We start from the raw sequence: 15,702 nt of genomic DNA, 5'->3' as shown, positions 1-15,702 counted from the left end.
GGCTTTGTGGTAAACCACTCTAACCCACCGCACTCCCCAATACGTAAATCAGTACAAATACAGGTGTAATATACATGGGGGCAGATGTTGTCCAGCCTAACCCCCAGTGGCGCGCTCTGCTACTGCAAGTCACCCAAGTACCACAATATGTGCCTAAGTGATAAATAATAATGTATAACATTCACCTTAAGGAAACAAGTGAAGGAGGCATTATATTAGTGTAATAGCCTTGCGAAATAACAATGCGTCTCAGAAATACATATCCGGCACTTTTTTATGCGCACGCTTACCAGTGTACTCGCGATAGAGTGCAGCAATTATCATTAACGACGATACAATTGAAGTTTAAATAGCTTCATGTGGGGGATATCACAGCATCAGGTCTCCAGTTCCTGTGGTAGAGTTCACTGATCCAATCTCTGCGGAACTGAGGCACGAGGCTCAGTCTGTGGGGCTGTGTGTGTTCCCTCATCCCGGTGGCACCGGATCCGGTGTGTCACGATGGTCTCTAGCAGCTGCTCTACGCACTTTAGGAATTGCTGCAACTGTTTGTGAAAAACTGAAAAAAACAACGCTTTACCATCAGCCATAACCCGCAGCCTTGTGGGGTATAACATACTGTATTGTAATAAAGCGTGCGTAGTTGTCTCTTGACAGGTATAAAAAGTCATCTTGTTTCTTTCACCTGCTGCGTAAAGTCAGGGTACAGTGACATTTCAGAGCCTTCATGACGCAAGGTCTTTAAATCATGTGCCCTCAGTAAAGCCGCATTGCAGTCCCTATAATTCAGAAGCCTATCACACGACAAAGGTTTGCTCCTGGGACCGGACGGGGTGCAAGTGAGCGAGGCGCTTGTTCCACCACGAACGTCTTTGAGAATTTATCCCAACCCAGCAAGGTGGTGAGGAGGCACACTACAGTTCATCCCATGTTTTCAATGTTTGTAGATTTGGCTTTCCCCAGTACACGGAAATTGTTCCTGCACGAGCGGGCCTCTAAACCCTCCGTCTGAGCTTGCACAGAGAGGAGTAATTTGCCCATCTTTTTTTGCGCTGTGGAGAACGCCACCTGCTTGTCTTCGGTCTCTGAAATTCGACACTCAGCGGCCTCAATGCGCTCCCAGTGTTTATCTAGTCGTTCACACATTCTATCCATCTGGAAGGACAGTGAATTGATTCTGCCATCAATTGTAGCAAGGCTCTGTTGCATGGCGGTCAAAATATGTTTCTGGTCTGGCTCTCCTTGGGTTTGGAGTCCTCTGGGGATGGCCCAAAGTCGCACAAGGCCACCTCACAACACTTGGGGGTTTTGCGCTGATCAAACTGCAATTTTGTTTGGGATTTATATGTTTTACCCAGCTACTGATGAGTCACAGGGCAAGTAAGTTTTATTAGCAATGTTCACTCCTGGGGATGTCCCCTGCGCCGACCAGGAGTCAGATACATAGACGTCCATGATCTCAGCATGCCTCAAAATCACTATCAGTGCTGATAAGAGTCTGGCATTGGTTTCTTGTGATGAAACAACAACAGAAAGGAGGGGCACGTGCGGGAGGTTTGGAGAACAAACTCCTGGTCCTGTGCATATAACTCCCAATAGTAATCAAATCAAAAAGATATACACAGTTCCAAAAAGGTATTTCTTTCAAAATTCTATTCAGGTTGCTGGAAAACCAATTAGTTTGAAGCAAAAGCCCTCACTCACCTTCCAGTGACATGCTTCATCATAGGGCTATGCTCCTCGCCAGGCATTGCAGTGCCTTTCACGTGGGCCAATGAGGCAATGATGGCCAATCATGAGCAATGCCACATATCAATGCCAATGCGCTCTCTACTCAACATAATGTTCATGAGCAACCCCAGGAAAGTGGTAGCCGCTCCAGTCCCACAGAATCACAAGGCCTGCAGTGTATTAGGACACATTGTGCTGGTGTCTCACCTCAGCTACTCAGGGCCCCTGATGTTCATCCACAGCGTCCCAACAGTGATTCACGAAGCAGAGGTCAGGTATCCCAGCACTCCAATTCTCACCCACCGCCTGACGTACCAGGCATCCAGATAGAAGGAGAACTCACCAGTGAACAGCAGCAGAGCAGTATTCACCCCTCCATTGCTACCACCTCTTCTTCAGCCATGGGTGCGGTGTTCTGAACACACCCTTCCTCACCTCCTCCATTCATCTAATGCCCTGTTGCCTCAGTCCGCCCAGCCGGGCCTCTGGCTCGCAGGCGGTACACCTCTCATCAGGACACGCTCCTCTTTTGGTCAGGGACTACCACCAGCAGCCCCCCAGCCTCGCACAAATAGATCAGTTCGCCTGAGGATCTCACCATCCCCAGTGGCGGCCACTCCTCCATCACGCTCGAGGATCCAGGCCTGCTGTAGGCCGCTGAGTGTCAAAAGGCAGGCGTCGCTCCCTCTAAGTCTCCGCAACACACAAGCAAGGGCACAAAATTAGGAAGGCAATTGTTACCAAAGTGAATTGAGGCTATTGATAACCTTTAGGTATAAGGATTATGTAGGATAAATGGGTGGCTGCCGGAGCACGCTTAAGGTGTGGCCATTTTCCACACCGACAAGCTCCGCCCACAAACCTCATGGTTATTCCTCTTTCTGGAGACTGAAACTGGTAGTTGCACTGTGCAGGTGTTTACCACTTTGATCAATTATACTAATTTTATCGATTTTACAGCATCTCAAAATTGAGTTATACATGCATGGACTGAAACGTAGGCCCATAAGGCACAATGCAAGCGGAAGCCTCTCTGTAAAAAGTGAATTATTAATTGAGGTGAATGAATATCCACCACTAGTAATACATTCACTAATCTGTTAGGTCTTGGTAAATGTGTCAGTAATTTAAACCTGAGATCCAGCTCAACCCCTTTTAGCTATGGCACAAAGCTGCAGTCTGAAATTAGAGGAAGATGCAAAGCATTTAAAAGTACCAAAATAGTTAAAAAGGTAAAAACACAACACAATAAAATCGCACTCCAATTTAGAATAACAGAGTAAAATTTAATACACAAAATGACACCAAACCTACAAAAATCCAAAAAGGGGCACTGGTGATATGAAGAAAAAAAATTAACAGAAAAAGCACCAAGAAAAAGTAAAGTGGCAGTCAGTAAATACTGTTCTTATGTGAACTGTGTACGATTTCAGGCTGACCACAAAGGAGAGCAGGTCGGATAAGCCAAGCAACTTTGTCCCGGTCAAAGATTTTGCCTAAGGACTTAGGGCCTGATTTAGAGTTTGGCAGATGGGGTTACTCTGTCACAGATGTGACAGAGATCCTGCTCGTCGTATTATGATTCTGTTATAGTCTATGGACATTGTAATACGGTGGAGAGGATATCCCTCACGTTTGTGATGGAGTAACCCATCTGCCAAACTCTAAATCAGGCCCTTAGTCTCTCAAATAGAAGTCAAAATCCTTCAGTGGGGAAAGGTTGCAGGTTGTGTGTGAGGAAGTCCTCTTGGAGCCAGATAGCCGATGAATGAGTTCCCACTGAAGTTGTTTGTTTTAGCTGGAAGAGCTCATATTTTGTTGCCAGGGAGGTCCTCTTGTTGGTCTGATACTTTTTGTGGCTGTGAAGATTTCTTAATTCGGAGTTAGGGCCTGATTTAGATATTGGCAGATGGGCTACTCAGTCACAATGGTGACAGATATCCTGCAAGCCAAAATCTAAATCCCATAGGCCATAATGGGATTCAGATTTTGGCAGAGAGGATATCCGTCACCATTGTGACAGAGTAACCCATCCACCAATATCTAAATCATGCCCTTAGGGCCTCCTCTACAAGGAAATGGCACATTGGTGCCGCAAGCAATCTTGCTGTGCCAAGCTGCATCATTTCCAAAGTGCAGGGATGTGCCATACTTAATAGAATATAGTGCATCCACGTGTTTCCCCCTGCGCAGGCACTATATTAGCTGTCTAGCGCCAATGCAGCCACCCTTGTGCCCAGGAGATTGTTTTTGTGCAGGAAGAGACAACGTCCTGCGCAAAAACAATCTGTAATTGCAATTTGCTGTTCATTCTAGAGCACACATAGAAAGAGAGAAAATGAAGAGAAATAAAAGTATTTCTTCTCGCTGTGCCACTCTAACACCACCCTACTGAGGCGTTAGTTGTCGGCGCTGCCTCAGACTTACAACTTTTCGTACTGCATGGCTTCATAATAAAGCCATACTCTTCTGTATTGTAAACTAAACCTCCCATCCCAATGCTGCTTCCAAGACTAGGCCTGCTCTTCGCCACTTGAGCCAATCCAGATGCTGCTCACTTGCTGTTTATATCAGGATTGGCAGGAGCAGGCAAATTCACTGCTCCTCTGGAGACTGGGGAGGATGCGGCTATGATCCCCGGCTCATTAAAGTTGTGCTGGTAGGAGAGGCATTATGCGTGCATGTCGGTTTGGTCATAGGAAGACACCCGTCCAACCTGACATGCGCATACATGTCTTCAGATCCAGTCAGTCTTCCTTTGCTGTCTATAATTGTGCCCTATCCTCACCCACTCATGAAGTGAAAATCTGTTGCCTGCAATGTGCTCACTCAGCCAGCGGCTGAAATAAAAGCACAGGGGCTGGGAATATAAATCTTCTAAATACATTTCTAGGGGCCTGGGGGCAACAAATACAGGGGGGCGATGCCCCGACACCCCCATGTAGAAACTGCTGCTGCCAAGAGCTCAGAGACAATGGTGCTCTTGTAAAATATTTGTTCATTATGAAAAAAGAAGTGACAAGCTTCAGATGCATCCTATGCAAAGAATTTTCAATCTAATGTCACAAGCTAAAACACCATGGAACAAGACAATAGCACATTTAAAAAAAAAAGGGTTGGAAATGGTCACAAGATGAGAAATTTTAAAACACTGTTGAAGAAACACATTTCTATACAGGTCAGTATCAGAGACCACCAACAATTTTCCATACAGGATCACTCCTTTCTGGTAAAAAAACAAAAAACGAACAAATAACTTTTCTGAATACCAAGCTACATCTATTTTTCGGCCTTTAAGGATAAAATATCTGTGACTTCGATTTGGTCTCTTAATATAGGAGGAATTAAACAAGTATGGAAAAATAAGAGGACCTTACTAGCGTGTGGGCTTCGCAACTATTACAAGGCAAGTATATCTCATATTGAATGTTGCTGCCCAATTCTCTCTGCAAAGCGCAGAGGGACAGATTTACAAGGTCTAGTACCACTGAAGCTTCACTTTTAGTGGTGTCACTTTTAGCTCCGGTGGCGCTATTCACTGCACCATATTTACCAAGAGGCATTAAGCCACTTTTTGTGGCTTAACGCCTTCTTGTAAATATGGGCCCCTCTGACGCAGTTTTCTGAAGCAGAGGGGCGTGCAATGAGTGTTGCTGTAGGTGCCCCACGGCAACACGCATTGTTTTTGACGCTGCCCAAGATTTACAAGAAATCGTTAATTTGAGGCAGTGCCAAAAACTAACGTCACCTCAGGGGTGCCGTTAGAATGGCGCAACGAGCAGGAATACTTTTATTCGTTCTCGTTTTTGCTTTTTCAATGTGTGCAGCACACACAGAAAGAGTAAACGGCCATTATTGATAGTTTATGTGCAGGAAGGTGCTCCTTCCTGCACATAAACAATCATTTGAAAAATGACAATGTGGTACTTCTACAGGTGCTGAATCCTACAGCACACATTAAAGTGCCAAATCGCCATTGTAGTTTTTTTATGTGAAGGAAGGGCCACCTTCCTGCACATAAAAATCACACCCCTCAACGCAGACACCCTTGCACTATGGTGCAAGTATGCCTGCGTTGACTTTGGCAGCTAAATTTATTGCCGACGAAAGGGGAAGCACAGGGCTGTGCCACATTTTTGCAAATACGGTGCATCCCTTCATTTCAGTAGTGGCTCAGCGCTGCAAATATTGTCGCAGTGCCGCGCCACTCTTTTGTAAATCTGGGACAGAATGTTTTTAATTACTCATTTAATGAAATTGGGCAAACCAACCTGCAGTGCAGCAGTATTATACTGTTTTAACTCCACTGGTGTTTCATTAACAAATTTGTTACATTTATGAACTTGGCCAAAATGAAACCTGGAAAATGACAGCTATTAATTCCCGAAATAATTGTGCTCCTGAAATAGTAAGTGTATAAACTACACTGTACAACATCCAATGTGCCAATTAATCAAGCATCACCTTGTTTTATATCCTGGCTTGTGATTAATCATAGAAATAAATGCTGTTTTTCTTGTTTCAATCCACTTAATAGACCTAAGAAGGCTTACAGCCTGATTTTGATTTTGATGTAATGGTCCCGCCGTCAAATTTTTGTCTGAAAACCTCTCTGCCGCCGAGACGGTCCGCCTGTTGTATTTAGATGTTGGCAGTCCCATAGCCAAAAGCCCGCATTCAAAATGTCGTCTCTGTCAAGAAACACCGCCCACGTCGACAGCAGGAGAGGGAAAAGTGGATGCCAGTGGGACCCCAGCCACCCTTCCCGCCGTGCAGATTTGGATGTGCATTATTGCAAAGCAAAAAGTGGCAGTCAGACCTCCACTTCTGAGTTGGCAGAAGGGGTGAAAACTCACCTTTTTTCACGATTCCACTTCTGCTTTGGACTGGACCCAACTGGACAACACCTGCTGTCGCTGCTGCCACTGGACCACGGAGAAAACAGAATTACCCCCCCCCCAGTCAGATCCCCCGCACAACGCTGCCGGACACAAAGGGAGGGACACCGCATTGCCAGGGTATGTTGGGTGGGCACTGCACAGGAGGTTGGGACTACTGCAGGCATACAGATGTCAAAGTAATTTTTGAAAATTACTGTGACATGTATATGTGGGGGAGACAATTGTGTCACACATGGCTTGGGACACCCTGGCACAATATGCATATTGCACACATATATACATGTCATTGTGGTGTCAGCATTCATTGCCAAATGAATGCTGGCACAATAATGACAGTACAATCACACTTGTCACCGGTGTCCATGAGTGCACACTGCAAGGGGACCTGTACTGGTAGGTTTGTGTTATGTGTTGTGTATGTGAGTCAGTACGTGTATGTGTGTGTGTATTGGCTGGTTGAGGTGGCGGGAGCTGGAGTGGGTGGTGTTGTTGTGTCTGTATGTGTGTCACTTGCATGTGAGATCAATGTTGTTGTGTATGGTGTGTTGCAGTGTGACACATTCAGGTGTGTGTTGTTATGTGGTGGACATTGTTGTGATATGTGTAGTTGTGCTTGTGGTTGAGTTTATTTTTGTACATGGGTGTGTAGCTGTGTTGGCTGTTGTAGTTGTGTCATGTGTGGGTGCAGTGTCAATGGTGTGTGCGTGTTATGTCATGGATGTATGTCAATGTGTGTTTCCAGCAGGTACGGGTTGTGTTGGAATTGTAATGGATGATGGTGGGTATGTAGGGCGTTGTGTGGTGCAAGTGGACACAGATGGCACAGGGAAAGTGTGTGTGTGTGTCACTTACCTCTATTCCTTAGCAACTGCCATTGTATGAAGTCCATTGTGTCCTGCTGCCATCACCCTCCCTTATCAATCTACCGCCAGTCCACCGCTTGCAGAGCTGTAACATCTAATTACAGCGGTTGGAACACCGTTGACTTGACAGTCTTTTTGGGTCCACCGACGACGCGGCTTGGCAGTAACACTGTCAAGATCTAAATAGGCTCCAAAGTCCCTAAAGCACTTTATTCTTTTATTCAATGTACTGCATTTTATAATATTGTAACACTTTTTAATAATCATTCAATAAATATTTTATATGGTAACATTACATTTCTGTATATCCTACTTTTAAATACTATGCACACTATCTTATGAGGTACAAGGCCTAGGATGGGGTGGCTTATTACTATTTAAATGAAGACTTTTCCTCTGTCTTTGATAGGGTGGGCTGCAGGTATGAACGGCAGCAATCATACTGCAATGGTAAGCCTGAAGCCAAGTTTTCCTTGTCATACTATGGGATGGCACAATATGTGCTGCAGTCCTCTGGTCACAATTAACTTTCCATGCTGTGGGTGTAGTTTCTACACCATATACAATGCCTTGGAGTTAAATATGCCAGTCTGAGATAAGCCAATTTCTTCACATTTTAGCGGTCAGAGCACATACACTGGGCAGTGGACAGCAGTGCCTCAGTGTTCACAGTCTATACGTCTAAAAATGTCTCTCAAATTCATCAAATATAAGGGTGACCATGCAAAAGGGGTATTTTCTTATACTACCTACTGAAGCTACTTTGTTGGGTCTGCTGTATCCCACCTTCACAAATGCTCAATCATCCATCCACCCAAAGCATCCACTGCTGGAGACCCACAAAGAGTTTTACCTTAGAATGACTACTTGTCCACTGGCTCCCACGGTAATGTCTGTCAGTCTATCTCCATCAAGGTCCATTAGCCCATGCAGGGACTGGCCAAAGTATTTCAAGCCTGGTAAGCCACTGATTCTCTGCCAGGAACAATGTGCCCAAATAAGAAGAGAAAAAGCAGAAGAAGAGCAAAGTCACGGTTCTGTTGCACACAAACACCACTCAGTATGTCCTTTTCAGACAAAGTAATTGTAGGGAGAGAGAAAGTTCAAACAAGCATGCCATGAACCAGCATTGTCTCCATGAAACATAGGAGAGAAGTCTTGGTTTTATTTTAGAAACGTACAATTGTGTACTGCCAAAGCTAATATTCCTAAAAAATGGGGCTTGTCCAGACAGCAGGGAGATTTTGAAGCTTGTGGTTTAGGCTCCTCAGTGAGGAGCGTGGTTAATAGATGAAGGCAGAACAATGACTTTCAGAAATGAAAGTCATCCAGTGGACCAGCCAAAGCACTCAACGTCTACAGATACACCTTTAACTTGAGAATAATTAACACAGGCAATAACCAATGCTGAGATTTTCTACAGTACATCATTAAACGAGAGCATGGCTCAGCAGGACAAAAACATCATTTATGCCACTGCATCTTCTAATTGAGAAAGATGGCTTCCCAAACATGTGCTTTCCACAGGCAAGACAAAACCCCAGCCCCTATCTGACATACCCTAGACCATCATTCCCCTTACCTGGCTGTAGTGGGAATCAACACCTCCCTTCTGACCATGAAATATGTACACTGCACCCTTGCTCTCATTCTCCAGAGGAGCCCCAATGGCAATGTCGGTAAACCCATCTCCATTTAGGTCTGCCAGTGTAGCTATTGCAGCACCAAACCGGGCAAAGGGATGCCCCACTTCACCACTAAGAACAGAGTGGCAAGAGACCATGTCCTGAAAGAGAAGTTGAACAATTGTGAATTGTGCTCATGAAATCCCATCTATGGAGTCTAACCCCAACTCACCCCCTCTCTTCAAACAGCAAGCATGAGTGACTATTACATACACCTGGAAAGAAAAAGCAGGTTTTATATATTCATTATCAGACCAAACAAGGATAATCTAATGAAAATCTACACATTTGCTTCTGTTGTTCACTATACAATTACCTTCCATTCAGAGAAGATACAAGACTTTGGTCTATCAGGAGGTAGAACATAGCAAAGACTCAAATCAGAGAAGATTTTATTGAGAGACAGGATTATACAGTGAGAGAAATGTAAAGACTCCTCTACCACCACCCCAGCATTTTCATACCGTCCTTTCAAGTAATTTTTGCGGAGACCAGGGGCTAGATGTACGAAGCGTTACCGAATCAGTAACAAGTCACAAATTGGTCATGGATGGCAAAAATGGCGTTTTCAAATGTACCAAAAGCATACGTTGCACTATTTATTAGAACTGGCAAGTTATTGAATCAGTATTTTAGAGATTAGAGTTTGAAAGTTGCAGGTACCAATTCTCAAATACTAATTCTCAAATAGCATGTATCAACCATTAGCTGCAAAACGTGGATTTTGCACGTGCAAATTACCACCAACTCTGATCAGGTGGTAACGAGGTGCAACACATATAAAAAGGCCCAAAATGCATCAGGGTGTTCCACAATGGCAGTGCTGTACGTGGTTGTGGGAGGGATGCAGACCCCAGTGCAGAAATAAGGCTTCAGCGTGAAATAAATACTCTCAGAAGCAATACCACCCTATGTGCAGGTACTATGCTTTCACCATTTTAAGACTTTCCTGCATGTGATGTTAAAGAAAATACATCATCATATAATTTTCCGCAGCACAGGAGTTGCAGTTAGCCAAATTGGATTATTACCCCATTGCTCAATTTCTGCATGCAATTGTATGCATTGATGGCACCCACGTTCCCATATGTCCTCTATCTTACAATGAGTATGTAATAAGAAACAGAAAGAAAAAAACAGCCATTCACTCAATATACAAGTGGTGTGTGATACAAAATATATCATAACAGATTTCATAGCAAAGTACACTGGCAGTACACAACTCTTATGTTCAGGGATAGCAGCATTTACGCACGTCTTCTCAGCGGAGAGTTTGAAGATGGCTATCTACTTGGTAAATATGACCTATGTATATGACATAAATGTCCTAAATGTAAATATTGTAACCACATTTCCCAAATGTTTGGTAGGTGACAGTGCATATGCCTAGACATCATGGATAGGGACACCTTAATCTACGTACATCCAACCAAAGTGAGGTAAGCTACAATGCAGCACACAATACGGACTATCATTGAGAGGACATTTGGTCTATTTGAAAGTTGATTTCTCTGTCTACATAAAAGTGGGGGTGCCCTATAATTTTCCCTAGAGACAAGTTGCAAGAGAATTACTACTTGTGCAATTCTCCACCATGTTGAAATGTGGAAAGGACTGCAAGAAATCATGGCTTATTCAGAATCTTATGATCATGAACCCCAAAAGCCCACCAGCAGGGGCAACATAATAGGTATATTGGCAGCAGAAAGAGCTAGACGTACGGCCATTGCAAACAATTACTTTTAAGGTATGTAAATGATTCTGTGTGTTACATTTAATTAGTGTTAAACAAATTAACCTTTACTTTTCAGGTTGTAAAGGGAGATGTAAAATGATGTAAAATCTTTTTCACTCCCCAAAATGTTCTTATGAAAGTAAAACATCAGTACACATGGTACTGAAATAGCAAAAATGACATTATGTGTAGCAAATTTAAGACTTATTACCCTTTGCGCTATGAACTGAACTTTGTCGCACGGTAGTAGCGGAGCCTTCAGTACCAACAACACCACCTAGTCATCTACTATGATACACATTCATTGGCTCACTCACAGAGACACTGCTAAAACATAGTAGGTCCTCACTTTGGCATGCCCAGCTGCTCCACTTCATGCTATTTGAGTGGTCTGTAAGCTCTCTACTGCAGTGGTTACTTGCACAAGGTCCCGTGCGACATTGCAACTATAGGGACCCATTTTGACCTGCAGGCCTATAGGACAACGTGAGAGTGTTGATGAAGCCTGTGCAAGTCGATTTATCAGCAGATTCAATGTATCCGTACAGGAGAATAAATGATGCTGGGAATGTCTGTGTGTTGCATTTGGCCACATAAATTGTTTATAGCCTTTGTCATAGAGTCCACGTTTGCTTAAAGAGACTTGTGGGAATCTTCAATGGTTGTTGCTACATGTTGCAAGCCAGTTGTGATGCTTCTTTTTATTCCAGATAATATTTGGGTGATAATGCACATTTGCTTGTGTTGTAGGTACTGTACCTTTAACATAGACGCTTCAAGACCAGCAAACACCTGTGTATTATCGCCCATATCTTGTGTGGACCCTGATCTGGGATTAGGTTGTCTGACGACATTGCTAAGTCAGAAACAAGTACCCCTGTGCAGTTGTTTGGGCTTTACTTCAGGTTCCTCTGTGACATTTGGACTCCATGCACCATCAACTTCATCAATGGGCAGTGTGTGACTGCCATGTTCAGGATTGCTAATTTGCCTCTAGGGTGATGGATGTGGCATAATAGACTCATTGCCTTCTTCACCTTCCTGACTCACGCCTTCAAATCATTCTGTTTGTGCTGAACCATCTGTATAGAGATGCAGTGTGTACATTTTTGTAACTAAATCTTGTTATATACACTTCTGTTTGTATCACTTACAGTATGATAGATTTGGTTTGTGCTGTAGGTGTTTATGATGAAGTACTGCATATCGCATTATGCACTAATAGGGTAGGCCTAACATTTCTAATGGTGTTTTGCTTGTATTCTATTGTAGCTAAATATCTGAGAGCCAACATGGTTACAATGTTGCCTCACACATTGCTGCACACATGTTATGGTGACACTGTAAGAGTATGTATCATTCTTACTTTCTGAAGTACAAGGAGTCTCTTAAATGTCAAAGTTGCTGAGTCCAGACTCAGTTTCTGGCTCCACGGTGGACCCTATCTTTTACTCAAGAGGAGTTTGTAGTGGCTGTGTTGGAGGCCCCCCTCCTCTTACACAGGCCTCTGTTCTATTGGCGACCATCTTCTCTTTGGTACTGGCTCGGAGATCGTACCACCTTTTCCAAATCTCTTCTATGGAGCTCTGTGTGACCCCCCAGCAGAGTTGATGCGATACTGGATGGCTAGCCAAATTCTTTCTTCTGTGCCTCTGGCACAGAGGGGGATGTTTTCCCAAACAAGTAATCATGATTTGCAACACACACTCCAGTGTGTATTTCCAACTCTTTCTCAGAAAATGTTAGTTTCTGCTTCCTCTCTCTAAGGTCCTTTTACTTCTCAGGATTCTACCTGGACATTTTCCCACTTTCCGGGGGTGGGTGGCTGTGATTGCTGCTGATCCCATTTGGATTGTATTGGCTATCACCTGTCTCAAGGATCTCCAGGGTTCTTATACGTCTGATGATACTCTACTTTCTTTTTGTGATGTCATCACTAACTGCCAGGCAAAAATTTGTTATTCGCGACCCGATTTGATATTTACCAAATCCTCATTTCAGATTCCTTAACTAGCGAAGGCGACTCATACTGATTCGGTGAAGGCCAGTCACTCATATTCGTACATACCAAATACCGATTCGTTAATTGTGATTCAGTAAGAATCACAATTTACAAATCGATAATCATTCGCTTTGTACATTTAGCCCCAGGTCACTAAAGTCGAGTAGGGCCCCTCACTCATACATGTCAACTCACCCTCATTTAGAAGGTGTTGCCCTCTTTTCAATAGTGAACACCCTCCCAAAAGACAACCAGCCTCATAGAGTTCCACTAGGTCGCTCTCTTTGCAAACCTGCATCAGTCTCCAAAATTGGTTTTCTCTGCCCATTTTAATTGTATCACCCTCTTAAACATGTAAATATGCTCTCATTAGAGGGAAAGGCGCTTGACCAGTATGCTCTCTGATCTGCAAACACTTTGTTCAAAATATAATCTAAGTCCTGGGACACATTTGCAATGCAGCTTCATTATAAGGTGTCACCTAGCGATTACTCATGTTATCTGCCTCATCATGAATGTAGCACAAAAGAAGGCTAAGCCTGCTTTTTAGGTCGAGCATACCAGCATTATCTGTCTGTAAAAAAATTATTGCCAGCTTGCCAAAATCCTTTAGTAGGCTTAACGCTGCTCATTTATTACATTGGTTATCTTTATTTTCCGCAGCACAGGAGTTGCAGTTAGCCAAATTGGATTTTTACCCCATTTCTCAATTTCTGCATGCAATTGTATGCATTGATGGCACCGATGTTCCCATATGTCCTCTATCTTACAATGAGTATGTAATAAGAAACAGAAAAAACAGTCTTTTACTCAATATACAAGTGGTGTGTGATACAAAATATATCATTTTTTTTTATTTGCTTGTTGCTTATTCAATGACTTGCCTTGTCCATCTTGTGTTTGTCCCTCTCATGGAGCATAGCCTCCTTGCTTGTGCCCTTCCACTGCTCACTCTCGGGGAGATACTTTTTTTTGTTGCTTAAGTGCACAGGTTCTCCACCTGTCTTCCATCGTGTGCTTCTACCGCCATACCCATTGCTCCGTGTTGTTCTCTGTCATCTGTGTGCTTCTGTTGTCTCTCCCTCTTGTACACCCCCCCTCCTGGCCTCCAGGTGCTGGTTTTCACCTTTCTCCCCCATCCCTCTCCTCCGTTATCCTCCCCCAGTAACACTCATGGCCATTTATTCTTTTTTATTGCCGATTTTGCATTAAAAATAGTAATATTTTTATTCACAGATACAAGTGGCATCTGCCATCTAGGATCATTAAATATAAAATAAAAACAAACAGTGCCTGCATCGTTCCATTGGTGTGTGCATGTGTCCATGTTTTACCAGGCAAATTTTGCCCAGGTCTAATTAATACCAGACCTGCCAATGAAATGTATTTAAGAACATGTTAAAAGGTACATTGGCCAAGGACCAAACATCTAGTATCATGAGACACACTTTTCAATTCTGTTTACCCAGTAAAGTGATAAAGTGCAAGTTTTTTCCAGCTATCTCTTCTGTGTGCTTCTCTCTCCCCATCCTACACCATGTTGCTCTCTCTCAACCATTTGCTTCTCTCCCTCCAGCAATGCTCTATCCATTTTTTTGTAAGTCGCAGCCTACTAGACAGCTCAGCTGTCTGGTTTGCTAAAGACATTTTGGGGAGCTTCACAAAATTGACTTAGGAATGCATTCCACCTGTTGCTTATCATTGGCTTTGTGGTTTGTAACTCACATTTTCGGGCTTTCCATTTGCTGGCTTTATTTCCTCTAGGCTGTCTAGCTTGGGTTTGTCCCTCCCCTTTCCCAAACCTTGTTTATCATATTCTTGCTTTCTGTAAACAGGCCATTAAATCTTGTTCTTATCGTGTCACACCTGCTGTGCATTCAAAGACAGAGGTCAAATGTTAAGCTGTGTCTTCCGAGGTAGCTTGGTGTTTACTTTGCTTTTGCTGAAAGTGAGACGTTAATAGGAAAGAGGAATGCAGATTACTCCCTCCATGGAGCCAGCTCGTGCACCTCCTTGTGCTCCATTTATGATGCTGTAACATAACCCTTAAATAGCACATCATGTAACATGCGGATGACAGATTTAAATTTTAGCTTCATAGGTAAGTGGGCTACTGCTTTCAACACAGAGATCCTCTTGTGACTTGCAATTAATAAATTGTAATCCTTCTAATATAGCACAGAGAGCTATGAAGGACATGTGACTCCTACACCTTGTAACCCTCACTGTTTCATGCAACAAACATTTTTTACATTGATTTACATACTTACATGATTTATTGTCAATGTATAATATGTATGTTATGTAAAGCACTCTGACACCTTACAATAGGATGAGTAGTGCTTCAAAGGAAATAAAATAGTGGTATTTATATTGTTATTTGTGCAAATACGGGAACTGACCCACACATCTGACGTTCTTACAGTGCATGTATTTCTCTTATAAACAGGAACTGAACAAAGTCAAAAGCATGCCTTTCTTAAGCACCTGTAGAGCGATAGCAAGCTTTGAGCCTTTTTTTCCCCTCCTTTCCATTTGCATCTAAGTGTAAGTCTCAAGACTGCCCGAGCCAGGATCAGATTGGAACAACATGAGGCCTGATGGCCCCTTAACTTCTGCCTTTATCTTTGGCCCAGCTAGAGGTGAAAATAATTTTTTTTAAAAGGCCTTCTTCGCCTGCATGTTGCTGCTTAGAATGAAAACAGACAACAGTGCAAGCGGTGCTAAACGTGTCCCAGGATCTGAAAAATACACCAGGACAAGTTCAGCAAAGGTAAACAGACAA

General features: G+C 43.3%; 1 protein-coding gene across 1 annotated transcript in view; it reads right to left on the bottom strand.

Moving 5' to 3' along the window:
- ITGAL (integrin subunit alpha L) overlaps positions 1 to 15,702 on the bottom strand; it is a 448,305-nt gene that overhangs the window by 138,015 nt on the left and 294,588 nt on the right. The window contains exons 14-15 of the mRNA XM_069244383.1: positions 9,078 to 9,281; positions 8,349 to 8,470 (exon numbers count right to left, since the gene is read on the bottom strand). Coding sequence (XP_069100484.1) covers positions 8,349 to 8,470; positions 9,078 to 9,281 — 326 coding nt within the window. The remainder of the gene's footprint in view (positions 1 to 8,348; positions 8,471 to 9,077; positions 9,282 to 15,702) is intronic.

This window comes from Pleurodeles waltl, chromosome 7, assembly GCF_031143425.1.
Source record: "Pleurodeles waltl isolate 20211129_DDA chromosome 7, aPleWal1.hap1.20221129, whole genome shotgun sequence".
Lineage (NCBI taxonomy): Eukaryota > Metazoa > Chordata > Amphibia > Caudata > Salamandridae > Pleurodeles > Pleurodeles waltl.
Note: the sequence above shows the minus strand (reverse complement) of the source record. Positions and strands in the feature narration are given on the sequence as shown.